We start from the raw sequence: 26,883 nt of genomic DNA on the forward strand, positions 1-26,883 counted from the left end.
CCAATTTTCCTCTGTATTTTCTCCAGGACTGGGCTGTGCAACAGAATTTCAGGCTCATATTACAATGAAACAGTCTGCCCACCCCAGTTTTTTCTTGGTACTTTACTGCTAACTTTATGGAATCAAGTAAAAGCAGAATTAGATCATCTTCAGTCCCTTAATGTTATTCAACCGCTTTTTCCAGTGAATGGTCAGCACCATTGGTGGTAGTGAAAAAGCTACTGAGTAAATTATGCCTCTGTGGTGATTTTTGAAAATCTATTAATGCAGTCAGGCACTGATACCTATCCTTTGCCATGACCTCATGAGCTGTTCACAAAATTATCAGGGAGGGTCATTATCTTTCAAAGATTTACTTGGTAGAGGAATACTTATTTACAGCTGCCACTCTACAATGAATCTAAACCCCTTTTAGTTATCAATATCCCATTTCACGCTCATCAGTACCAGCTTTTGCCTTTTGTTGTGGCAAGTGCACCAGCTATTTTTCAGTGCTTTTTAGAGCAACTTATTGCATCAGTTTCATGTTGCATCAACTATTTAGATGACATAGTGGTGTCTGGTGCCTCTACAAAGGAAAATTTGCAGAATCACCATGCTCTATTTTCTGTTTTACAGTGTGCAATGTTAAATTGCAGTTTGGACATGACACAGTTTTTTCAACCATTCATTATTTATTTGGATTTTGAAGTATCGCATGCTGGCATTAAACCATTGTGCCAGCATGCTGATTCTATTGCAGGATTGCCACACCTCATATCCATCAAGGAATTACAGGCCTTATTAGGCAAAATTGTGTACTACCACAAATGCATACCAGATGCTGCTACTGTGGCACAACTGCTCCATGCACTATTACATAAAGATGTTCCTTTCTACTGGTCCCCAACTTGTGACTGGGCCGTTTAAGTTATTGTTGAAATATAAGCTGCAGTCAGCCCCTTGTTTGGTCACTTTTCAGCTGGGCCAACACGGCAACAGATGTGCATCTCAGTTTGGTCTTGGCACCATCCTTACTCATAAGTTTGCAGACAGTTCTGAACACCCTGTTGCATAGGCCTCTAAATTCTTAAATTCAGCACAACAGCATTATTCTCAGATAGAGAAAGAGGCTTTGGTGATCGTGTATGTTCTAAAAAGAAATTCATGTTTTTCTATATGGGCCTAAGTTTCACCTAATCACAGACCACAAACCACTGGTGTCTCTTTTTAACCCTTCAGCATCCTTGCTGGACAGAGCCACGCAGTGCTTGTAGCAGTGGGCTCTTTTCCTGTCGGGATACAATTATGAGATACATTTTCAACCTACAGTGCAACATGCAAATGCTGACACCTTATTGTGTTTGCTGACTGGTTCGAATCCAGAGTTTGATAAGGAGAAATTACTTTGTTTTCATTTAGATGGTGATGGTTGTCCTATTACTAGCACTAAAATTGCAACCACAGTAGCTGTGGATCCTATTTTAAGCAAAGCTGTTTCTTTTGTGCAACACGGCTGACTGGAAAAGCCATCAGGCTGTGCCTCTGATCCTCTGAGAAATTATTTTGCATTGCAACTTTGTCTTTCTGTCTGGGATAGAGTGCTGCTACAGAGGACACCACTCGTCGGGTTGTACTTCTGTTTGCCCTTCGGTGTGAGGTTGTGTGTTTATTTATTAAATGTGAACCACTGGGGTGTGTCACGTACAAAAGCATTAGCATGCAGAATTGTTTTTTGGGCACCCATTGATGGAGGAAATAGCACAAGCTGATGCAGCCTGCCTGCAGAGTGCCACCAATTGTGTGACTCCCTGTGCTGCTTTGTCACTGTGACTGGATCCACAGCAGCCTTGGGACTGAATTCATGTAGATTTTTCAGGACTTTTTTGAATTTCTACTGTCTAATTGTAATTTATGCTTATTTCAAGTTTCTGTATGTGATGCATTGTCTGTTTACTTTTGTGGCAGCAACAATCTCCAGTTTGTCAAAAATGTTTGCAACGGAAGGTCTTCCATATACGTTAATTACAGACAATGGCCCCCAGTTCATATCTCAGGAATTTGAAGATTTTTGTAAAAGACATGGTGTTTATCATGTCACAGCTTCTCCTTTTCACCTTTAATCGAAAGATCAAAAACGGAAGCGGAATGACTAGTATAAACATTTAAGACTCAGAGGAAAAGTACGTTTTAGATCTGTCACCAAAAGTAACTTTTGGCCAGTTTCCCAGTTCTTATAGGTTCACCCCTGTTGGCAATAAGAGTCTGGCAGAGGTGTCACACGGTCGTCAGCCTGCTTCAGCCAACACTAGGTTGCCCACCTGCACCAGCGCCAAAACGCTTCTGGCCTGGCACAGCTGTTTGGCCTCAAGGATTTGGCCACTGGCTAAAATGGGTGCTACTGGTAATCGCTGACACCTGTGCATTATTTGCACAGCTAAGGGGTGGGCATTGCAACATGTCAACCAGCTATGATCTTGTGTGGGTGCGCCTCCGCCACCCCCGTGTCCTCCATCTGTCTGACCATCTCCTACATCGCAGCCGGGGCCCTCACCTTCTACGTTGCCACTGCCAACATTTTCACAACTGTCTCCTCTGCTGTGGGTGCCCCCTTCAGCAGTCAGGAACCACGGCATGACCCCGGCTGCTGTGCTGTCATAAGCAACACCTCCAGCTCTGCTGTCACCACCACAACTGGCACCACCTGTTCCGCCACCTTTGCCACAATCTCCTTCCCTGGGGTTGGACATGGATATGAAAATGGATGCTACACCAATGTCACCTGTTTTGCCATATCGCCTCTCACTGTGGGGTGGGCACTGCACCTGTCCACACTAATGCCCCTTCTGACCCTACAAATGGGTGGCAGTGCGTCACATGACACGGCAACCTATGTCGGCCATAGGAGAAATGGACATGAGCACAGAGCTCACTTCTTCACACTCAAAGAGGAGTGCTGTAATTACTAATTTTGTGTGTACACTGCTTCATAGTTCTCATGAGAAGTTTATGCTTGATTTGACCACTAGAGGCCGCTAGGCCTGCTAATACGACAGCAGTTGTGTGCGCAGCTCCCGGCTGTGCCCCCTGTTGGACCTAATGAATCCACAGGCCGGAGATCAAGGTTCCACTGGCCACTTGTGTATTACTAATTGTATTGTACTTTTTCTTCCATCTTTTTGTACAGTTCGAGCAATAAATTACAGTATTCTTAGATTAGAATAAGAGCAACTATCACTGTCATACCTTAGCAATAGACCTTGAGAACTGAAGAAAATTCTGGTGCTACGTAAAGCCGCTAAGTGAGTCTAAGGCTTCTGCCCAGTCATTCATTGACCAGTCTCGTGTGGCAGCAGAAGACAGCCAAAGTAGAGCTGAATTTTCAGATTTCACATGTAAAAAATCTTTCATGCAGAAGGATCATACAAACATACTGTTGCTTGACCATCACACAAACTCCCATGTGGAGGATATAGTAATAAGCACCACTGGTGTAGTGAGATGACTGAAAGAGTTGACAGCAAATATGTTACCAGGTCATGATGGAACCACAGTTCAGTTTTACAGAGAGTACTCTACAGCATTGGCCCCTTGCTTGCATTTATTGCGAATCTCTCATCCAATGCAAAGTCTCAAGTGACTGGAGAAAAGTGCAAGCACCTCCTATATATAAGAAGGGTAAAAAAATTGACCCACAAAATTGCAGACTAATATCTTTAATGTCAGTTTGCAAGAGTCCTTGAAAATATTCTGAGTTCAAATATAATAAATTTCCTTGAGAGGGAAAAGCCTCTGTCCACAGATCAGCACAATTTTAAAAAGAATTGTTTGTGTGAAACTCAGCTTGCCCTTTTCTCACATGAGATTCTGTGAATCATGGATGACGGGCAACAGGCAGATTCCATATTCCCAGATTTCTGTAAATCATCTGACACAGTGCGACAATACTGACTGATAATGAAGGTACAAGCATACCAAATAGGTTCGGAGGTATGTGGGTGGCTTGAAGACTTCTTAAGTAAGAAACTCAGTATGTTGTCCTTGACAACATGTGGCTTCTCAGTCATATAACACTCTCTCCACTCTCTCCACCCGAAAGTTTCCCTAAAACCTCATTTATTGTCCCCTAGCCAACTTAATCCATACTTTTGAGGAACAGACCTATAAATACATCAGGGGGCCATTATGGGAGCCAATATGGCCCCTAATAAGCTAATTTACTCATGGGCTGTTGGAAGAGATATTCATGAAGACCTAGAAGGTATGTCCCCGGACACGGTACAGATTTATTAATGACATCTTTGTGATCTGGTGCGTCTGGGCAGAAGGAGAGGCATAACTGGTGGCACTCTTGCTCAGGCTCTAGAGGGAGGCATTCACACTGTCCTCGCCAAAATCAGAAATCAATGAAAGTTATCTACAGAATGTATTTGCAGGAAGAGAGCCCAGTAGTTGGCTGCTGAGAGTTAAACCTGTGGGGAGGGACTGACCCTCCATGCCCAACCTCTACACCAACAAACAGAGATATAGTTTATTATAATGGCTGCCTGTTCTCATGAAACACAAAATCCATTTGATGGTTATTTCATCGCCTGTGAGTATGAAATATAGGGTAATGTCCAGCTTCAGTTCCTTGCTCATGTTGGTGAAAGCAGTACATTTTACAAGTGTATGGCTCACTGTCAAGGGGGTTCATACTCAATTCAGGTTGGATTCACTCATTCTAGGATAAATTAATAGATGCACCAGGTGGCATCTAAAACTGCAGAAACTAAGCATATCAAGTGTTCAGTGGAGGGCCAGAATTTGTGGGAGCTGCGTTCTACGAATTCCATATAGGCCTGCCAATGTGTTGATCTAGCAGCACTGAGGAGCTGTCATTCACTGAATGGGTCATTGTACTGTTGAGCATGTTCTGTGTGAAATGATAGGTTGGTATGCTCTACTGTGCTGTGCGGTGCTTATGAAGTAGAAATGAGAATGTGGGGCAGTAATTACTTTCAATTGTATATTTATAAGCTAACTTGTCCAAAGTCTTATACATAAGCTGCTTTTGTAGACAACAGGACCAATAAAAATACAATACAACCACAGGATTTGCCACATCACTTCTTTAAACAGTTAAACATAGGTACTGTGCTCCTGAAAGTAGTTCAAATTCAGTATTACACAGTCAGAAGGGACAGAGTTGTTGTACATTGCTGAACACCAGATTCTTGGTCCTATTAATCGAATGCTATATTTGCCACTGCTGCTTTGATGTCATGGACATGATAAGGATTTGATGTGGACATAATTAAAACAAAGGCATTTCTTATTGCAGCAAGATCACACAAAATTTCAATGACCTACACTCTCCTCTGAATGAAAAAATATTTTGTTAACGCTGACCTGTGGAGAAACGATCAGCATAATAAGGGAAATTTGAGCTTGCAAAAAAAGAAATAGGTGTTAATTTTCTCTGTGCTCTGTTCTAGAGTTGAATAATAGAGAATTATTGTGAAGGTGGTTCAATGCAACCTCTGCCAGGCACTTAAGTGAGATTTGCATAGTATACAGTACTGGCCATTAAAATTGCTACACCATGAAGATGACATGCCACAGATGCAAAATTTAACCGACAAGAAGAAGATGCTGTGATATGCAAATGATTAGCTTTTCAGAGCATTCACACAAGATTGGCGCCAGTGGCGACGCCTACAATGTGCTGACATTAAGAAAGTTTCCAACCGATTTCTCATATACAAACAGCAGTTGATTGGGGTTGCCTGGTGAAATGTTGTTGTGATGCCTCATGTAAGGAGGAAAAATGCGTACCATCACGTTTCCAACTTTGATAAAAGTCGGATTGTAGCCTATCGCGATTGTGATTTATCGTAACGTGACATTGCTGACCGTGTTGGTAGAGATCCAATGGCTGTTAGTAGAATATGGAATCAGTTGATTCTGGAGGGTAATACAGAACGCCGTGCTGGATCCCAATGGCCTCGTATTACTAGCAGTCGAGATGACAGGCATCTTATCCGCATGGCTGTAACGGATCGTGCAGCCACGTCTCGATACCTGAGTCAACAGATGGGGACATTTGCAAGACAAAAATCATCTGCACGAACAGTTCGACAACGTTTGCAGCAGTATGGACTATCAGCTCGGAGACCATGGCTGCGGTTACCCTTGATGCTGCATCACAGACAGGAGCACCTGTGATGGTGTACTCAACAATGAACCTGGGTGCACGAGTGGCAAAACATCATTTTTTCGGATGAATTCAGGTTCTGTTTACAGCATCATTATGGTCCCTTCTGTGTTTTGCACCATTGCGGTGAACGGACATTGGAAGCATGTATTCGTCATTGCCATACTGGTGTATCACCTGGCGTGATGGTATGGGATGCCATTGGTTACACGTCTCAGTCACCTCTTGTTTGCATTGACGGCACTTTGAACAGTGGACGTTACATTTCATACCCGTGGCTCTACCCTTCATTCGATCCTTGCGAAACCCTGAATTTCAGCAGGATAATGCACGACTGCATGTTGCAGGTCCTGTACGGGCCTTTCTGGATACAGAAAATGTTCGACTGCTGCCCTGGCCAGCACATTCTACAGATCTCTCACCAATTGAAAATGTCTGGTCAATGGTGGCTGGGCAACTGGCTCGTCACAATATGCCAGTCACTACTCTTGATGAACTGTGGTATCGTGTTGAAGCTACATGGGCAGCTGTACCTGTACACGCCATCTAAGCTGTGTTTGACTCAATGCCCAGGCATATCAAGGCCGTTATTATGGCCAGAGGTGGTTGTTCTGGGTACTGATTTCTCAGGATCTATACACCCAAATTGCGTGAAAATGTAATCACTTGTCAGTTCTAGTATAACATATTTGTCCAATGAATACCCATTTATCATCTGCATTCCTTCTTGGTGTAGCAATTTTAATGGCCAGTAGTGTACATGTAGATGTAAATGTAGAAATGTGAAGAATGATATGGCACTTGGTAAGTTTTTTCTCCCTCGATGTGAGACTTATATGTATGAAATTCTGAAATTTTTCAGTCCTATGAACTGTGTGCAGTTCTCTGTAAGCATACCTCATCCTCATTGCAGACATCCATTTGCACAGCAATAGCCATTGCACCCTGTTCTTCTATTTCTAGCTGAAGTTGTTTAAGCCTTTCCACTCTTCGAGCAGCCATTGCCACTTTGGCTCCTGCCAAAGCTAAGCTCTCAGCGATTGCTGCACCAATTCCGGAGGAAGCACCAGTCACAAGTGCAACATGTCCAGAAAGAGGCAAAGTACCTGTAAAAAATGTACTGATTAAAAATAAAAAACTTATGCTAACAGTTAGTCTTTACAGACAATTCCTACATATCGATTTATTTGCCTATAAAACCAATATAGCTATAGGTGTAGTTATACCTCAATTTTCATCCCAATTTCTCTGATATACTACACTAGACTATCTTCCTGAGGTGAACATTTGAGTTATGTTCACAGTCACAACAGTCATCAGTTCATGTTATTTTACATTTTCTGAGTATATTATGATAAATTGGTAAATCAAATTAGCGCACATTTTTCTTGGGTCATTTTAATTCTAAGATGAAAAGTAATATATAGTGCTCTTTTGGTGCCCATTGCTTTTAGGTTGGTATTGCATATCAGGTGTAGTAATGCCCTCTGTTCTTGATTAAATGGTCTCTATTGCAATTGTAAGAGCTTTGAAACTGTGTAAATTTCATTCAGTGAAAGCTCTTGCAAGTATGAATTATATCATTCCATCACACTGGATGTCATTGGGTGGATAAAAATGTCTCTTTATTTTGTTTTTGTTACTGGCAATTTCATCTGTGAATTCTTGTTCACATGCATGTACAGTACAACACATCAAAATCAATATATTTGTCTAACAGCCCACATCAAATTACACAATGGTAAAAACATTGACTAGATTTTTAATTAATCTTTGTTTATTGAAGTTGGATCTGTAGACAACATACATAGTATGGATCCATTCAAACTTGTATCATCAGTTCTAAAAAGTATACATATACCTAGCTTGCCCAGTTAGCCATGCAGTCTAATGCACTGCTTTCCGGGTGGGAAGACGTGCCAGTCCCCGGCATGAATTTGCCTGTTGAATTAGTGCCGAGGTCCAATGTGCTGATCAGTCTGTGGATGGTTGTTAAGGCGGGTTTCCATCTGCCTGGGTGTATGCGGGCTGATTCCCCTTATTCCACCTCAGTTCCACTATGTCGGCGACTGGTGAGCAAACACCATCTCCATGTACACGTATACCATAATTGGTCTACCACGCAAACGTTTGGGGTTACACTCATCTGGTGTGGGTGTGAGAAGTTCCCGAGGGGAGGGGGGCCTCCACTGGGGCTGAACCGCACAATAACCCTGGGTTCGGTGTGGGGCGGCAGTGGGATGAGTGGACTGCTGTAGCCTGTTGTGGGGTTGTGAACCACTGAGGGCTGCAGCGGGGATGAAGGCTCGCGTTTGTTTCTAGGACCCTAGTTCAATACAAAACAATACAATACATATACCTAATAAGTAGCATTTAGGAAATTATGATTGCATGCATCAATATTCTATGTCCATACCACTTTAATTGCAATGTTGCTTACACTGTCTATGTTACATGTGTACATATTTCTATATGGTCTGAGAGTTTCTTTCTCTGTCTTTTTAAGAATGTATTGTGTGGTTTAAGTGAGCTACAAAACAGTTTCCTATCATAAATGTTCTGAGAGATTTTTTTTTGAAAATATTTATATTTTTTATGTCTCGCAAGTTTGAAGGAAGTTTTCTAGGTAGTGCAGAATGTTCGAAACGTTCATAATTCATAGTCTGATCCTCTGGGATGAAGTTACAGTGAAGATACTTCATATTAGAAAATCCACCATTGTTTTCTTGTTGCTCTTTTTTACACAGAATTTTTGTGTCCTCGTTGATGTTCCTGGCTTCTATTCAGATATTCAGATTATTAATATTTTTTGTGGGAGAACTGGAGAAACACTGTTAAGATGTGTTAGCTTTTTCTGTATATTTTGCAGTACTTTTCATGTGCTGCGTGTTGTTCAGATTTGTTGGTTGGTGTTGTTGATTCTTTTCACAGAGATGAGGTGGTGTGACCTTTCTGTCTTGTCTGAGCTTTGTCGTATTTTCTATTATCTGCACAAACCTAAAGGAAACCTTTTTCTTACCTAGTCTGTTTATATGCAGCACATGGAGATTAAAATGAAACCTCCTAAGTCTCAAAGTTCCCAAATAAAAAAAGAAATGTGAGTAAAGTAGGGCAGAGATAATTTGTTATTTGGAATTAAGAGTCATTGACAGAACTAGATGGAAATATATTTTATGTCATTATAGGCAAATCAGAACTAAACGTAACATCAAGTATGCCCCTGAAAAGTGTATAATAATTGTAACTTCAGACTTTTGCAGGTGATTCAGTTATCTATAATGAAGTAATATCTGTATAAGTTGCACAAATATATAATCTTGATAAGATTTCAAAGTGGTGCAAAGATTGTCAGCTTGCTTTAAAAGTGCAGAAATGTGTAGTTGTGCAATTCCCAAAATGCAGAAAGGTAGTATCCTACCACTGCAATATCAGTGAGTCACAATTGCAATCAGTAAATTCATACAAATACATGAGAGTAACAATTTGTGGGTATATAAAATGGAGCAATCACCAAGCAGGTGGTAGACTTAATTTTATTGCTGGGATACTGGAAAAAAAGTTAGCGTACAAATGAGACTACTTGAAAACCACTCATGCATTTCAGCTTAGAATACTGTTCAACTATGTGGGACATACACTAAACAACCCAACAAGGGATATTGTATGTTACGGTCATGGCTGGTTTGAGAACATTTTTCCACACAAGTGATATTTTATTTGGCAGCAGCTCCTCCTCCATCAGGCATTAGTTGTCCTCACTTGGGCCCTTCATAAGACATTTAAAAATAAATCTAAATCTAGTGATCATGGAAACGGCTTGTTTTCTCTTTTCAGTAACTACTGACTGACCTATTTCACTGTTGACATCATTTTCCAAAATTTTTGAGAAGGTGATGTACTCTAGAATAGTATCTCACCTTGGCAACAGTAATATCCTCAGCAAATCACAGTATGGGTTTCAGAAGGGTTGCTCTACTGAGAATGCCATTTACATGTTCACACACCATATATTACAAGCGTTAAATATCAAAATAGCACTGGTAGGTATTTTCTGTGACCTATCCAAGGCATTTGATTGTGTGAATCATAGCATACTCCTAGTTAAATTGAAGTTTTATGGGATTGATGGTATAGCCAACCAATGGATCATGTCATATCTAACCAAAAGAATGCAGGAAATTGTACTTAGTAGTAATTCACCCAATAGAATCCAGGGACATAATTCTGACTGGGGAGAAATCACCTATGGGGTTTTTCAAAGCTCAGTCTTGGTCCACTACTGTTTCTCATATATGTAAATGATCTACCATCTAATGTACAACAAGCAGAATTAGTTCTTTTTGCAGATGACACCAGTATTGTAATCAATCCCAGTACACATACAGAAATGGTGAACATAGTTCTAAAAAGTATCATTGACTCGATTTCTGCAAATGGCCTCACCCTGAATTTCACAAAGACACATCATATTCAGTTCTGCACCTCTAGGGGTTCTGCACCACTGATAAGTGTAACACATGGTGATGAAAGAATATATAGGGTGGAAACTTCAACATTCTTAGGTGTCCATATTGATGATAATTTAAATTGGAAAAAAACACATTTTGGAACTCCTAAAACTACTTAGTTCAGCCACATTTACACTTAGAATCATAGCAAAATCTGGGGAGAGAGAAATCAGTAAGCTGACATATTTTGATTATTTTCATTCAGTAATGTCATATGAAATAATGTTCTGGGGTAACTCATCTTTAAGAAAGAAGGTCTTCATTGCCCAAAAATGTGCTGTAAGAATAATATGTGGTGCTCACTCGCGATCACCTTGTAGACATCTGTTTATTGAGTTGGGCATTCTGGCTACTGCTTCACAGTATATTTACTCCCTCATGAAGTTTGTTGTAAATAATCCACTACAGTTCAAATGGAACAATTAGGTACATAATAACAATTAAATGTTGCAAGTGTGATGTTTAATTCTTCAATGATGAAAACATCAACCTCAAATACGTGAGCTTAACAAATAAACCTACAGTGAAGAATTTTAATGTCAATTTAGTGTCAGATAAAAGTGAAATATGTATATTAGGAGATAGCCACCCCATAGGAGTAGCCAGTATAATGATAATTATGCAATCTCGCTACAAAATTACAAGTGTTGTGAAACCAGGTGCTCCTCTTGGTGAGATTGTGAAAAACTGTGAGCAGTTAACAAAAAATTCCTCTGTCTGTGTCATAATAAGTGGTGCAAATGGTGTTTATCATAATGAAAGCCATCATGCAACAAGAACACTCAAAGAAACTTTGGAAAAACTCTCACATATAAAAGTTTTCGTGCTTAGTGTTCCACATAGGCATGACTTAATAAGTAGCTCATGTGTTAACTTAGAAATTAACAAAGTCAACAGGAGAATAAGAAAACTCTGCTGCAGTTTCCCACAGTCTACCTTTATTCATGCAAACAGCATGGAGAGAGGTCACTTTACAAAGCATGGTATGCACAGGAACAAACAGGGAAAGGAAGCTATGTGCAAACAAGTGTTAAATGCTATTAACTGCAATGCAGCGGAAGGTCATGCTGTAATCCCTCTGCCAGTAAGCTTAGCAACAAAAATGAAGGAAATGAATGCATCAGAATTTTTAGTAGTTAGATGCTCAGATGATACAGTTTCATCATCAAACAGAGTTAACTCAATGGTTACATGTACTTAAGAAGAACAGAAGAAATCGGAATTGAAGAAGAAAAGGCAGCAGTTCCACCCTTTGAATCTACAGCAGCACTACTTGTGCACCCAACTTCATGCAGTTCATCAAAAATATCATCGTTAGCAGAAAGGCCAGCTGCAACAACAGTAAGACCCCAAGAACCTACAGTAACAGCAATCTTATTCCCACCTACAAGCAAGTCAATAGCTTCATCATCTTCAAGGGAAAAAAACAGCATCAGCTCAAGGTAAATCAACAAGCAAGTCAACAGATTCATCATCTTCAGTAAAGAAAGCATCATACACTGAAGAAAAATCAACATCCTCACAGAGAACAGCAGGTAAACATAAAGTTGTGTGTCCTCCTCATCTGAAGGATTTTTTTAAGCACAGGCATGAGAAAGAAGAAAACATCAAAATAGGTAATAACACAAACAACTTCTCCAGTTTTCATCAAAACATAAGGGGAATAAGAAGCAAACTAGATCAATTAGAAGTTAACATAAATGAAAAAAAAATTTATGAACAAAGCTCAGATCTTATGTTTCTCAGAACACTATATTACAGAAGGAATTGAAACATTACATATAAACAGTTATAGCCTTGCCACCTACTACTGTAGACATAGCATGGGAATAGGTGGAGTAGCTATTTTCATTAAAAATAACTTAACTTTTAGATATGTAGATGTAAGGAAATATTGCATTGACGAACAGTTTGAAGTATGTGCAGTAGAAGTGACATTAAACAGTTCAAAATTAATACTGGTTACAGTCTACAGGGCACCAGGTACCAATTTCACAGTCTTTATGGTGCAGTTTGAATTGTTACTATCAACCTTATTTTAAAAAATAATGACATTATCTTACTCTGGGACTTTAATGTCAACTTTGCAACCAAATACAACAACAAAGGAGAGCTCCAGAACTTGTGGAGTTTCTACAATCCTACATTGGTGGTTGACTTTCCTACTAGGATAACACCTGACTGTCAATCTCTGATGAACAATATATTTTTAGATGTAAGTTTATACCAGAACTTCACTGTCACCCCAATCTTAAATGGTATATCAGTACATGATGGACAGCTCCTCACTCTACATGACTACAGAACCCTCAAGAAAACAATCCCATCCTGGAAGGCCATCAGACTTATGAACGAAGAGTCCCTGGAAATTTTTAACCATAAGCTGCAGCATATTCATAAATGTTTTCCTGTCCCACTTTGAAGAAGCTTTTCCTAAAAAGTTTGTTAGGAACAATATTTCCTCATTCTTAAAGAAGCCCTGGATCACAAAGGGTGTTAGCACTCCATCTTCAGGCCACAAGTGGCCCATCGAGACCATCCGACCGCCGTGAGGATGCGGATAGGAGGGGCGTCTGGTCAGCACACTGCTCTCCCAGTTGTTATGATGGTTTTCTTTGACCGGAGTCACTACTATTCGGTTGAGTAGCTCCTCGATTGACATCACGAGGCTGAGTGCACCCCGAAAAATGGCAACAGCGCATGGCGGCTGGACGGTCACCCATCCAAGTGCCGGCCACGCCCGACAGCGCTTAACTTCGGTGATCTCACGGGAACCGGTGTATCCACTGCGGCAAGACTGTTGCCCAAAGGGTATTAGAGTGTCATGTAAATATAAGAGGGAACTTTATATTGCAGCCAGAGGGTCCAGGGACAGAGAATTAATCAGCCATTATAAAACGTATTGCAAAATCCTAAAGAAAGATATTCAGACATCAAAAGAACTGTATTATATAAAAGAAATTAATAACTCCAATAATAAAATGAAGACTGTCTGGCAAACAGTTAGCAAGGAGACAGGGAACAATAAAAAAAGACCCATAGAAAACTTCAAAATCAAACACGAGGGAATCTTGTGCAAAATCCTGAGATCATAGCTGAAATCTTTAATAAACACTTCCTGTCAGTGTCTGAGCAAATAGGCTGCAAGGATTCTGTGAATGAAGCCTTGACCTTTTTGCTAATGCTGTCCCTAACAAAATCATATGCATATTAGACATATTACAGTATGAGAAATTGAAAACCATGAAAACCGAGAACTCCTGTGGAGTAGACAATATTTCTAGCAAATTGATAAAACAGTGCTGTACTTCTGTAATACTGTGTCATATTTTCAATGCCCCTTTGCAACAAGAAATTGTTGCATTGTTCCTGATAGACTAAGGTATGCTATCATGAAGCCTCTCTTTAAGAAAGGGGAGAAACCTGATGTTACAAATTTCAGACCAATATCTCTCCTGACTGTGTTTCCAAAGGTACTAGAAAAACTTATGTATTCTAGAATTTTAGAACACCTACATAAATTCAATATTCTTAGCAAACATCAGTTTGATTTCCAGAAAGGTCTGCAACTGAACAAGAGAGATATGCCTTTATAGATAAGGTTTTGGAATCTCTAAGTGAGAAAATAGTGACAACAGGGTTATTTTGTGATATATCTAAAGCCTTTGACACTGTGAACCACCAAATACTATTACTGAAGGCAGACCATCAAGGAATAAATGGTGTGGCAGACAACTGGTTCCAGTCATACCTGACAGATAGGAAACAGAAAGAAGTCTTAGTTAGATACATCAGACAATTTGTGTGGTGGAATGATTTTATAAGAATGGAGAGACATAAATTGTGGAGTGCCACAGAGCTCTATTCTTGGTCCTTTACTGTTCCTGTTATTTACAAATGATGTACCTTATTCGACCATGAAACAGTGTAATTTTACCATCTTTGCAGGTGACACAAACATAAGGGTTAATGGTCATAAATGGGAAAATGTTCAAGAGTCTGTTAATATTATTCTTATAGATTTAATGAAATGGTTTAATGCAAATGGTCTTTCACTAAACCTTAGTAAGACTAATTATATTCAGTTCACCCCAACTGCCAAAACTGAGGAAGCAATGACTGTTAAATATGCCACGCAGGTCATAGAAAGAGTGGAAGTAACAAAGTTGCTAGGTGTGAAGATTGACTGTAGAGTAAATTGGTCCGATCATATTTTAGATCTTTAGAAGAGACTCAGCTCTTCAATTTTTGCAATGCGAATCATCTCTGACAGTGCAAACTTAAGCATTAAAAAAGCAGCATACCATGGTTACTTCCATTCTTTGATGGCATATGGAATTATTTTTTTGGGAAAATCGACCTTTTGCAAAGAAAATATTCATTTCTCATAAGAATGTTGTAAGAATGATATGTGATGTAGACCCTAGATGCAGTTGCAGAAGCCTATTCCAGAATCTGGGTATTCTTACAACTACTTTTCAATACATATATTCACTTATGTGTTTCATAAGTAAAAACACTGATTTATACAAATGTATCAGTGAATACCATCAGTGCAACACAAGGAGGAAACATGATTTCCACACTTAAGGTAAAAATTTGAAGGTTGTGCAGAAGGGTGTACAGCACTCTGGTATAAAGATATTTAATGCTCTTCCTCCAGAAAGCAAACGTGAAACAGCCAACAAATCTACATTTAAAGAGCTTCTAAGGCAATTTCTTTTAGCCACATCATTTTACAGTTTGCAAAAGTTTATGAAACACAGTGAGAAACTGCCTTAAAATAAAATAACATGTATTATCATATAAGTTGAACATTAAGCTATACATTCTTGTCACATATGTAACTCTATTAGTGTTAACTGCTTATATTTAACTCTCTGGGTTATATGATGTTTTCATATTTAATTTATTATGTTTTATACTTTGTAATCTGTAGGCCTAAGGTTTCTCATTTCATCATATTGTGTTACAGATCATTGTAGCAGTTACATAACTTTCTAAACTTTACTTGTGAACATAGTGTATAAGTACTTGTCATTGACAATGTAAAAATTGACACACACTACATACATCTGAAATTCTCACATTTGGATCCATGGTGTAAGAAATAAATAAATTACAATACTAGAAGAGAAAATGACATTCATTACTCAACATTAAGGTTGTCTTTAGCACAGAAAGGGGTGCACAACACTGCAACAAAAATTTTTGACCCCTTACCCAGTGATATAAAATGTCTAACAGACAGCAAGGTAAAATTTGAAAATAAATTGAAAAAGTTTCTCCTTAACAACTCCTTCTATTCTGCAGAAGAATTTCTATGTCTGTAATGTGTAAAAGGTGGTGGGTAGGAATTGCTAACTCAGTCTGTAAATTTTGTTTCCATTTCAGGGGGCTGGGGGAGGGGAAGGGGTGAATAATTATATGGTGATGCTTAGAGTACAAATAGATGTACAAATTAATTTGCAATATGAATGTAAAATGACTCGTTCCACATCATGACGTTTATCATGCAAAATGATCCATGGGACATGAAAGTAAGTAACTAATTACTACACACACATTCCTCAGCAACAGAATTAATTTTTAAATCTCATTCCATTGCTAAATATAAAAACAAGAAACAATTCATTTCCATTTAGGCTTATTCTAAGATCTTTAAAAATTTGTAGTGAAAGCAGAAGAAACTAAACTTATTGTATTGTTATAGTTTCGATAACAATGTGCTATATATTAAAATAAGTGGCAAAAATGAAATTATAAACTTTTCTGCTATTTTTTGTTTACTAATAGAACTTTTTAAATCTATAGTTTAAAAGTTGTTTCACTTTTCAATGAAAAAAATGAGACAGAAATACAAAAAAATATCATCTAATTTTATGTTTTCATGTATCAGACACTCTTCAATTGTGTAAAATGTACATTACATTAAAAAAAACCTCATCAGTTCAAAATTGATAAACATGGTCAAAATTTTTATGTACATTACTGAAAAGGAAGGCACAGGTTTGTGTTTGATACAATAAACAAATGCTCTATTAATAAAGTAATATATAATTGTTACAGTTGTTCAGTATATGTACCAACATTTTTTTCCATTGCATAAAATCGTTGCACTGAAATTTTTGTAGCCTTCAACTAGTAAAATCTTTCAAAATAGACAAAATAGAATCACAATCTTTTGACATCAAGTTATTGCATTCCATAGCTACAGTTGACATATCATACAGTCTTTGGGAGAGTGTTGACCAAAGATGTATCTTTACAAACTTGTTTTTGAAAAACTCCTTTCATCATTAGCTACAGATATAGGTAAAGTGAGGAAGTTGCATATACTTCCAAAACTATTGAACAAAATGTCAAAAAGATAGCTTTTTGCAATATAAGGTAATGAGCTATGTGAAAGAACTTTCAGCAGGAAGAATGGGCAGTAAGCTTCATCATTTAGTTACTTCCCATTGACGTCACACTCATCAACACAATCTGAAGGGTGAAATTTGTGTCCAATTAGAAGGGGATTTGATTAAAAGTTTACATTTCAAATACAACTCTATTAACGAGAGCAATATTTGATACTGAATTAAGTGATAGAATTTTCCACTTAGGCACCTCTGGTGTCCCTCTCAGCTTGTCACACTAAGACATTACTTGTGTCAACTGGACCTTAAACTGCCCCTGGTTGTGGAGTAATATACACTCAGATAGAGTGGTGTGTAACCCTACGCCTGCTGTACTGGTTGTTACCTATCTTGTTTCTTCATAACTGAACAATTGTGGAATCTTATGCGGTACATTGTGGTAGGACCACACTCTCACCACGTGTTTTTGAATGAGAATAATACGAGTAGTTCCAGCACAATTTCAGCAAGACTTATTTTTATTTTTTTTAGTAGCTGCTGAAATATTACACACTGCAGATCTCATTTGTCTAGGGGTTCTCGAAGTTTTATCTGCAAAATAATCATTCCAACAAGCATGGCCTGGGTTTTCTTCCTGTTTGAAATAAACACTACCGGATCTGAAATACTTTCAGCTAAACATTATATTTATTCGTACTTTTTGTTAGTACCTACATCATTTTCACTATGAACATTGATACTCTAAACGCATTATACTGCACTTGTCACATAAACACGTCCATCTCCCTCCAATACCGACAAAGAAGTGGCGGGCAAGCCAACATGTGCCCAGAAGTTTCAGACATTCCTGCATTCTAGATTCTTTGGTCTACTGACCTTAATAAAGTCCAAGGATACATACATATAAATATACAGCATTTAACATCTCAAACAAATCCATTATTTATCATAAAAGAAAATATTCATAATTAAATAAATTAAATACATTTTCTGGCAACATAATGAAATTACCTTAACTCTTTACTGTGGGCATCGTACTTTTCGCATGAGATAAACTTTATCTCTGACACTTAATTACATTACACTACGTCGACGATGAATGATGGTTACAATAGTTGAAACCCTGTATTAGTTAAATAGTTAAGAACATACAACACTTTGGAGATTTTATTTTTGTAATTTGTTTTTGCATGTAATGTGATGTGATGTGGATGCCACATGTCGTCAAGGTGGAATGCTGTTTGCAGCGTTATCAAGAGTTGTGGTACCTGTATTTTTACCATGGTTTGATGTCCTCACTCGGAATAGCAAGGCGTGCCACCAAATAAGGAACTTGCCATTACAATGGTGATGATGTCACAGTGAACAAAAGAAGTCCCAGAAATGTCAGGTCATTTTCTCATTCGTATAACATCAGTGTTGAAGGAACAAACTCAAAATGTACATATATGAAATGTTTCTCTACATTAAGTAATTGTATATGTTCTCAGAAGAAGTGCTTTCTATTCATTTGTAGAAAGTTGGAAATAGTTCAAGACTTAAAGACTTTAGTACAAGAACTACTGCAAGTACAAACTTTTAGCACCAAACCAGTTTTATTTAATCATTTCTTTAAGGTGCTGCAGTTGAGAGTTCTAAGTGAGGAAAAACACATAGAAATATCTGCCATAGAGATAAGCAAGAGAGATGAGGCACAAAGGTTAACTATAATATGTATTTACCGTTCACCCAGTGGTGATATAGATACTTTCACTGCAAAACTAATCCAGATTCTAGACATGGCTTCGAATCCTAAAGGGAAGGTTCTCATTTGTGGAGACTTAAATATAAACACACAAAACCCAGATAGATTCTGTAACTCATCCTTGAATATATTGTGCTGTTATAAGTTATCACAGAGCCACGAGGATAGCCAAAAACTCATCATCAACAATTGATCACATCATCACAGACATAGATAAAGAAAGTTGTGAAATTATTGTAGATAACCTTGACCTTTCTGATCACTCCTGTCAAATCCTAAAATTAAACATAAATATAGACAATACAACTAAAACATACACATACAGAAGGGTTTTCTCCAAACCAAACAGATCAGAATTTGCCAAGCAAATAAACAGTATAACTTGGGAAGAAGTGTATGCTGAAACTAGTGTAAATAAGAAATTTTCTAAATTCATGTCACTATTTAAACTCAGATTTGATGAAGCATTCCCAAAGGTGAAAACTGCAGTACACTCACACGAAAGAAATACCTGGGTGACCAAAGGAATAAGGAAATCCTCTGCAACACTCAAACAACCGAACAGGTTATAAAACTACAATAGTGATCCTGGTTTCCTAAACTACTACCACACATACAAAAGAATATACAGAAGAGTATTACGAGATGCAAAAAAAGCCCACAATGACAGTATTATAGAAAAGGCAGAAAATAAAATTAAAGCAGCCTGGACTGTCACCAAACAGGAAACAAACAGTAATAAATTAAAAACAGTAAACATTCAAATTAAACATAATGGTGCTATTATACATAACCCAAATACACTAGCAAATACTGCAAATGAGTACTTCAGCAGTGTTGCTACCAAGCTACAGCATAAGTTTGGCAAAAAACAGCCTGAACAAAAATTAAACTATATGGCTAACTCAATGTTACTGTTACCGACATCTACAGGAGAAGTAAGGATGGTTGTGAAGAATCTAAAGAATAAAACATCAGCAGGTTTAGATGAAGTGCCAGTGTGCTTACTGAAGGACTGCACTGACAGCATACAACATCCTTTGGCACACATCATAAATGAATCTTTCAATGCAGGCTGCTTCCCAAAATACTTAAAATGTGCAAAAGTCCTACCTCTATTTAAGAACGGCGATCCAGAAAATATAGAAAACTATAGGCCCATCTCATTACTCTCATCCATTTCCAAGCTAATAGAAAATATAATGAAAAAGAGACTAACGGATTTCATAAACAAGTACAACCTACTGTGTAAAGAACAGTTTGGTTTCAGGCCAGGAAGAAGCACAGGTTCAGCAGTAGCTCACTTCACAAATTTTGTCTTAGAAGCACTTGACGAAGGTGATCATGTAACAGGCATATTCCTTGACCTTAGCAAAGCATTTGACATGGTAGGCCACAAAATACTACTAAACAAATTGGAGGCACTTGACGAAGGTGAACATGTAACAGGCATATTCCTTGACCTTAGCAAAGCATTTGACATGGTAGACCACAAAATACTACTAAACAAAATGGAGGCACTAGGAATAAGGGTAACAGTAAATAATTGGTTTCAATCGTACTTGGAAAATAGGGTACAGTGTGTAGAGATCTCACAAACGAAGTTCAGCAGATTGACAAAACACATTTCCAAACCAGAACATATTAACATAGGAGTCCCTCAGGGAAGTGTGTTAGGGCCAATACTCTTCCTAATATACAGGGTGATTCAAAAAGAATACCACAACTTTAAAAATGTGTATTTAATGAAAGAAACATAATATAACCTTCTGTTATACATCATTACAAAGAGTATTTAAAAAGGTTTTTTTTCACTCATAAACAAGTTCAGAGATGTTCAATATGGCCCCCTCCAGACACTCGAGCAATATCAACCCGATACTCCAACTCGTTCCACACTCTCTGTAGCATATCAGGCGTAACAGTTTGGATAGCTGCTGTTATTTCTCGTTTCAAATCATCAATGGTGGCTGGGAGAGGTGGCCGAAACACCATATCCTTAACATACCCCCATAAGAAAAAATCGCAGGGGGTAAGATCAGGGCTTCTTGGAGGCCAGTGATGAAGTGCTCTGTCACCCATTCTCTGTAAACTGTTTATACCAATGTTTAATACACCACCTATCAGGAGGTTTAACACCATACTTCGTTTGAAATGCACGCTGAACAACTGTCATCGATTCACTTCTGCCGTACTCAATAACACAAAAAGCTTTCTGTTGAGCGGTCGCCATCTTAGCATCAACTGACGCTGACGCCTAGTCAACAGCACCTCACGCGAACAAATGTACAACTAAATGAAACTTTATAGCTCCCTTAATTCGCCAACAGATAGAGCTTAGCTCTGCCTTTTGTCGTTGCAGAGTTTTAAATTCCTAAAGTTGTGGTATTCTTTTTGAATCACCCTGTATATCAATGATTTTCCCCAGAGTGTCAAATACGGGGAAGCAATACTATTTGCAGATGATAGCAGCATCCTTATCAGGGATGAGTCACCAGACAAATTGAGAGACAAAGCTGAAGAAACTCTCGATCATGTATGCAAGTGGGTAGTAAGCAATAAATTAACCCTCAATATTAAAAAAACAAACAGTATTAATTTCCACATAAATAAAAAACATAATAGCATAGGCCTAAAAGTTAAAGATGAACTTATAGATTGTGTCACAAACACAAAATTCCTAGGAATGCATGTTGACTCACAGCTTAACTGGACTGACCATATTGCAGCACTAGAAAAGAAAATTGCTACTGCTTGCTATGCACTCCGGATAATTATGTCAGTATGTAATAGTTAATGTGCTAAGACTACATACTTTGCATATGTGCATTCAATAATTAGTTATGGCATAACCTTCTGGGGTACAAATGTGCAGAACATACAAGCAATTTTCAAGCTGCAAAAGAGGGCAGTACGAATAATAACAAAAAGCAGCAAGAGAGCTCACTGTACTGATTTATTCAAAACTATGGGAATCTTGACAGTACCATGTGAATACATCTTTCAGACTGTGATATATAAAAAGAAACACATTGACCAGTACACACAAAACAGATCTATACACCAACACTGGACTAGATCCTGCCACCATTTGCATCTTATACGAAAAAACAAAACAAAAACCCAAAATAGTTTATTATTTAATGGAATAAAAATGTATAATAGACTTCCAGAGGAGATCAAAGCTGAAATTGGAATACATGCCTTTAGGAAAGCTGCAAAAGGTTATTTAGCAGATAAATGTTACTATAGTGTCAAAGAATACTGTAAATGACATGTGTTCACCTCAATTCATGCAAGAGTACCTTTGTAAATTTATATTTATCTGTAATTAAGATTGGTGTGTATTTGTTTTGTGTAACCCATGCAAGAATACATTTGTAAATTTATATTTATTTGTAACTAAGATTGGTGTGTATTTGTTTTGTGTACAAATGATTAAGTTGCACCATAGAAATATGTACTACCAGAAGTACTATTATGTATATACTCATTCCATGTATACAGTTGACGACATCCATACAACACAAGTTGTCTACGGATGAATAAATGAATAAATGTGAACAATCTGAATCAGAACATATATATAAAAGGCAAATCCAATGAAGGTATACAATGAAGGGCAGCACAGATGACCACAAGTTTGTTTCACTCATGGAAAAAGTGCTGAAAGACTTCAAATGCCAGACTCTTGAAGACAAGACACCAAATACCCTGTGAAACCCTATTTTGGAAGAACCAGAACTAAATGGAGCATCTAGAAGTGTACTTCAGCCCCTACATATCACAGTCATTCTTGTGGCACTACTTATGTGAATGGAATGGGGTGAAACTGTGAAATGTGGTACAATGGGAAGTACCCTCTGTCACGCTTTTCACAGTGGTTTGCAGAGTGTGGATGTAGATGCACACATAGGTGTAGATGTAGACATAGACTGAAGAGGTATATTTCAGCAGCAGAGTGGTTCAACACATAAATCTTATTCAGAAGCACCATGGTTCAAATTCCTATCCAGCCATCTAGATCCTGATTTTCTGTGCTTTCCCTAAATTGCTCAAGGCAAATGCTTAGATGATTTCTTTGAAAAGGACATGATCAATTTCCTCAATCTGGGCATCTGGTCTGTGACCAACAACACTGTTACTGATTAGACTTGACATACTAATTTTTCTAGCAACAAATGCAACAGGTGACAATTAGGTAAAACTAAAGTTAATCTACCACCCGAAATCTGGCTCACAAGGACAGGAAATTAGAAACTGGACTAATAGATCATTTACACTATCTGTCAAAAACCACATTGAGCAAAATAATCTGCTTTAATTTATTGAACCTTATATTATATTTTTAGCTGTCCAATGGACTTACAACAAGACATGGGCAATTAGATTATACTAAGGTGATTTTCTCTCTCCCCCTCCCCCCCCCCCCCCCCTCACAAGTCACCCTTCCAAAGACCAAATTTATGATTCAACCCATGGATCATCCGATAATTGCAGATAAAAAGAAGCTCTATGCACAGGCACTTTTTATTGGGTGCTTTGAAACATGTGGAACTACCAACACAACTCTAAGAAAATTTAGGAAGAAAGGATTCATTACTGCCATATGAGTGAGCTAAGTGTGAAAGCTTGACAAGAAGTAACAATGAACTGTCTAAAAGCCATTAAACAACTGCAACTGAGGATTATATTGAATAAGTTGAGAAATTCTCTTCAGTTGTAAATGACATATTTTTTATTGCACAACTACTTTTGGTGACTATTGCTCCATCATTAGGTCCCACAAATTGTAAGATTTGTTAATTCTTCTGTGTACTGGGAGGTAGGCACTCCTCTTACTGCTCCACTGCTTCCTAATGCTGCATGTGTGAGAGTTACATCTTCTGCAGTTAACTGGCTCACACATCCCACACACGACTTAACAAACCATATGATGTGTGTCACACTATGATGGAACAATAGTCTTCAAAACTAGTTGTGCAATAAAAATACATCATCTATCTAATCAGTTCACCAGAAACAATATCCTCCCTTTGGTAAAGAGGAAACTTAATATAAAGGGTGCAAGCCAATAAAGGATATTGCGCATTTGTTCATACCCTAAATTGAAAGTACACTGAAGTGCCAAAGAAACTGGTATAGGCATGCGTATTCAAATACAGAGATACGTAAAGAGGTAGAATAAGGCACTGTGGTTGGCAATGCTTACAAAAGACAACAAGTGTCTGGTGCAGTTGTTAGATCAGTTACTGCTGCTACAATGGCAGGTTATCAAGATTTACGTGAGTTTGAATGTGGTGTTATAGTCAGCACATGAGCGATGGGACACAGCATCCCTGATGTAGCGATGAAGTGGGGAGTTTCCTGTACGACCATTTCACGAGTGTACTGTGAATGTCAGAAATCCAGTAAAACATGAAATCTCTGACATCACTGCGGCCAGAGAAAGATCCTGCAAGAATGGGCCAATGACGGCTGAAGAGAACTGTTCAATGTGACAGAAGTGCAACCCTTCCACAAATTGCTGCAGATTTCAATGCTGGGCCATCAAAAAGTGTCAACATGTGAACCATTCAACGAAACATCAACATGGGCTTTCGGAGCCAAAGGCCCACTCATGTACCCTTGATGACTGCATAACACAAAGCTTAATGCCTTGCCTGGGCCCATCAACACCAATATTGGACTGTTTACAAGTGGAAACATGTTGCCTGGTCAGAGAAGTCTTGTTTCGGAGACCCCCTCATGAATCCATGGGTGCTGCATGTCAGCAGCGGACTGTTCAAGTTAGTGGAGGCTCTGCAATGGTGTGGGGCATGTGTAGTTGGAGTGATATGAGACACCTGATATGTCTAGATATGACAGCATCCTGTCTGATCATCTGCAGCCATTCATGTCCATTGTGCATTCCAACAGACTTGCGCAATTCCAGCAGCGCAGTGCAACACACCACACATCCAGAATTGCTACAGAGTGGCTTCAGGAACACTCTTCTGTGTTTAAACACTTCCGCTGGCCACTAGACTCGCCAGACATAAACATTATTGAGCATATCTGGGATGCCTTGCAACATGCTGTTCAGAAGAGATCTACACCCCTCGTACTCTTACGGATTTATAGTCAGCCCTGCAGGATTCATGGTTTTGATTCCATCCAGCCCTACTTTAGACATTAGTCGAGTCCATGCCATGTTGTGTTCGGCACTTCTGCATGATTGTGGGGGCCCTACATGATTTTAGGCAGGTGTACCAGTTTCTTTGGCTATTCAGTGTATAAGAAGAAGAATGTCTTGTGATGTGTGACCAAGAACTTGATACAGAAAACCTAAGCTAGTTTATCACACAACAGGATGAAGAAAAGGAAATTTCACCTAAAGATGACGATGAGCAGCTAGAAAAAATTTCAAATGGTGAAAGCATTAATCTTTTGGCAAAGAAGGAGGAAGTTCAAAATGTATCTATGCAACTGCAACAAATCTGAAGTCTATGCAGCTTCCAGATACATTTTAAAAAGAAGCAACAATCAAGAACTTCTTTTATACAAGTTCATCTATAAAACTCTGAACTGATTCCAGTTGTACTCATGATGTCCGACAGATAAAAACTTTTTCATCAGCAGTTTCTTTCATTAATGTTACCTTTTTGTTGAAATATAATAAATAGCTGACATTCATCATATTTGTAGGACATTTTAAACTATTATTATCTCTATAATTTATATGTGCTGTGGTTTTAGGAATTAATTAATCAGTTTTCAGTTGTATCTTCACCTTCAGTTTTTAGTTAAATATTAGACCTTGGATAAAAACGTTTTAGGTTAGTGGCATTAACTATGAAACAGAATGCTGTATTCAACTAACATATTACTATAGTATTTAAAAAAAATTATTATGTTTTTTCCCTTGCTTTTTGTCTTTTTCATGGGTATGTTTTAAGCAGGAACCCAATAAGCAGATCATTTCAAAACAGAGGGAAAGACAAATCCACAATGTTTATTTCCATTATCCTTCAACACATGATGCTGAACTACACTCTTATCTTGTGAAATCTGAGACTCTAATCTACATCAAATATACAGAATGAAGCCGTTACATAGTGAAATTTACTATTTCAGGGTCACTGGCTGCAAATTTTGAGTGCCAAATATGTGCAGAAGCGTAGTTTGTATATTGTTGGCTAACATTGGGCCAGCTTGGAAAAACTGAATAACGCAGACTACATGTACCATTAAAATTCACCATTCCCTGAAAGTAATAAGGGAACAGGAGAAAAACAGCAAAAAGTAAATAAGTAAGCATAGTAATGCCTCAGGTGTTCCCCGCATGACTGATTAATCATGTACATTCAGATTTTCACCTGAACTGTTGATGAGACCAACAACTTGGCCGAACACCTGAAATTACACTACAAATAAATATTAATGAACAATATAAAAAACAGTTGTTAAATTGGGGTGAAACACCACCAAACTGACATCTCAAGAGAAAATAATCAATGAATACAATTTAAAAAAGAATTTTTAGGACTAAAACAAACAAATACTACCTACTTTCTCTGCGTGCCCTTTTTGGGCGGGGAATCAAACCAACTTTTGACAGATTCTGCAGGTAGAGTTTCATGAGGTCTGTATTAACTGGAGGATACTGAAGCCGCATTTCTTTTAAGGCTTCTATGAGATTTTCTTGCCTGAATGTGCTTTGATCAGAAAAGTAGCTAGCATCCCTGAAAATTTTAATTATGTATGTATAAAATGAAAATTGTATGTAATGACTAATTATTTCCAACAATAGGACATGCTTGATTCAAGACATATTTCTTTTTATACTCACATGACATATGAATCCAGTAAATAGAGGAGGGCTTTCAGTGTTTCAGAATGATCATCTCCAGTTTGGACGCCACATTTTATGATATTATACCACTCATCATATGGGACAATTTCAAGGTTATAGCCCTCCACTTTAAGAAGCTGCCACATCAAGCTTTAGCAATGTAAAATAAAGAAGAAACAGATACAAAATGTGTGCATGTACAGAAATTGTGATCACTGAGAAAATACACTACTATAACGTTCACAATCCATGTCAATGGA

At 38.1% G+C, this 26,883-nt stretch overlaps 1 protein-coding gene and 1 pseudogene across 3 annotated transcripts in view; both read right to left on the reverse strand.

Annotated features, from left to right (window-relative positions):
- Positions 1–26,883, reverse strand: part of LOC124721554 (glycine betaine reductase ATRR-like) — a 314,803-nt gene that overhangs the window by 11,173 nt on the left and 276,747 nt on the right. For all 3 annotated transcript variants that reach the window (XM_047246588.1, XM_047246590.1, XM_047246589.1), the window contains exons 19-21: positions 26,621–26,773; positions 26,341–26,513; positions 7,073–7,281 (exon numbers count right to left, since the gene is read on the reverse strand). In XM_047246588.1, coding sequence (XP_047102544.1) covers positions 7,073–7,281; positions 26,341–26,513; positions 26,621–26,773 — 535 coding nt within the window. The remainder of the gene's footprint in view (positions 1–7,072; positions 7,282–26,340; positions 26,514–26,620; positions 26,774–26,883) is intronic.
- On the reverse strand, positions 13,372–13,488 carry LOC124723369 (annotated as a pseudogene).

This window comes from Schistocerca piceifrons, chromosome X (assembly GCF_021461385.2).
Source record: "Schistocerca piceifrons isolate TAMUIC-IGC-003096 chromosome X, iqSchPice1.1, whole genome shotgun sequence".
Taxonomy (NCBI): domain Eukaryota; kingdom Metazoa; phylum Arthropoda; class Insecta; order Orthoptera; family Acrididae; genus Schistocerca; species Schistocerca piceifrons.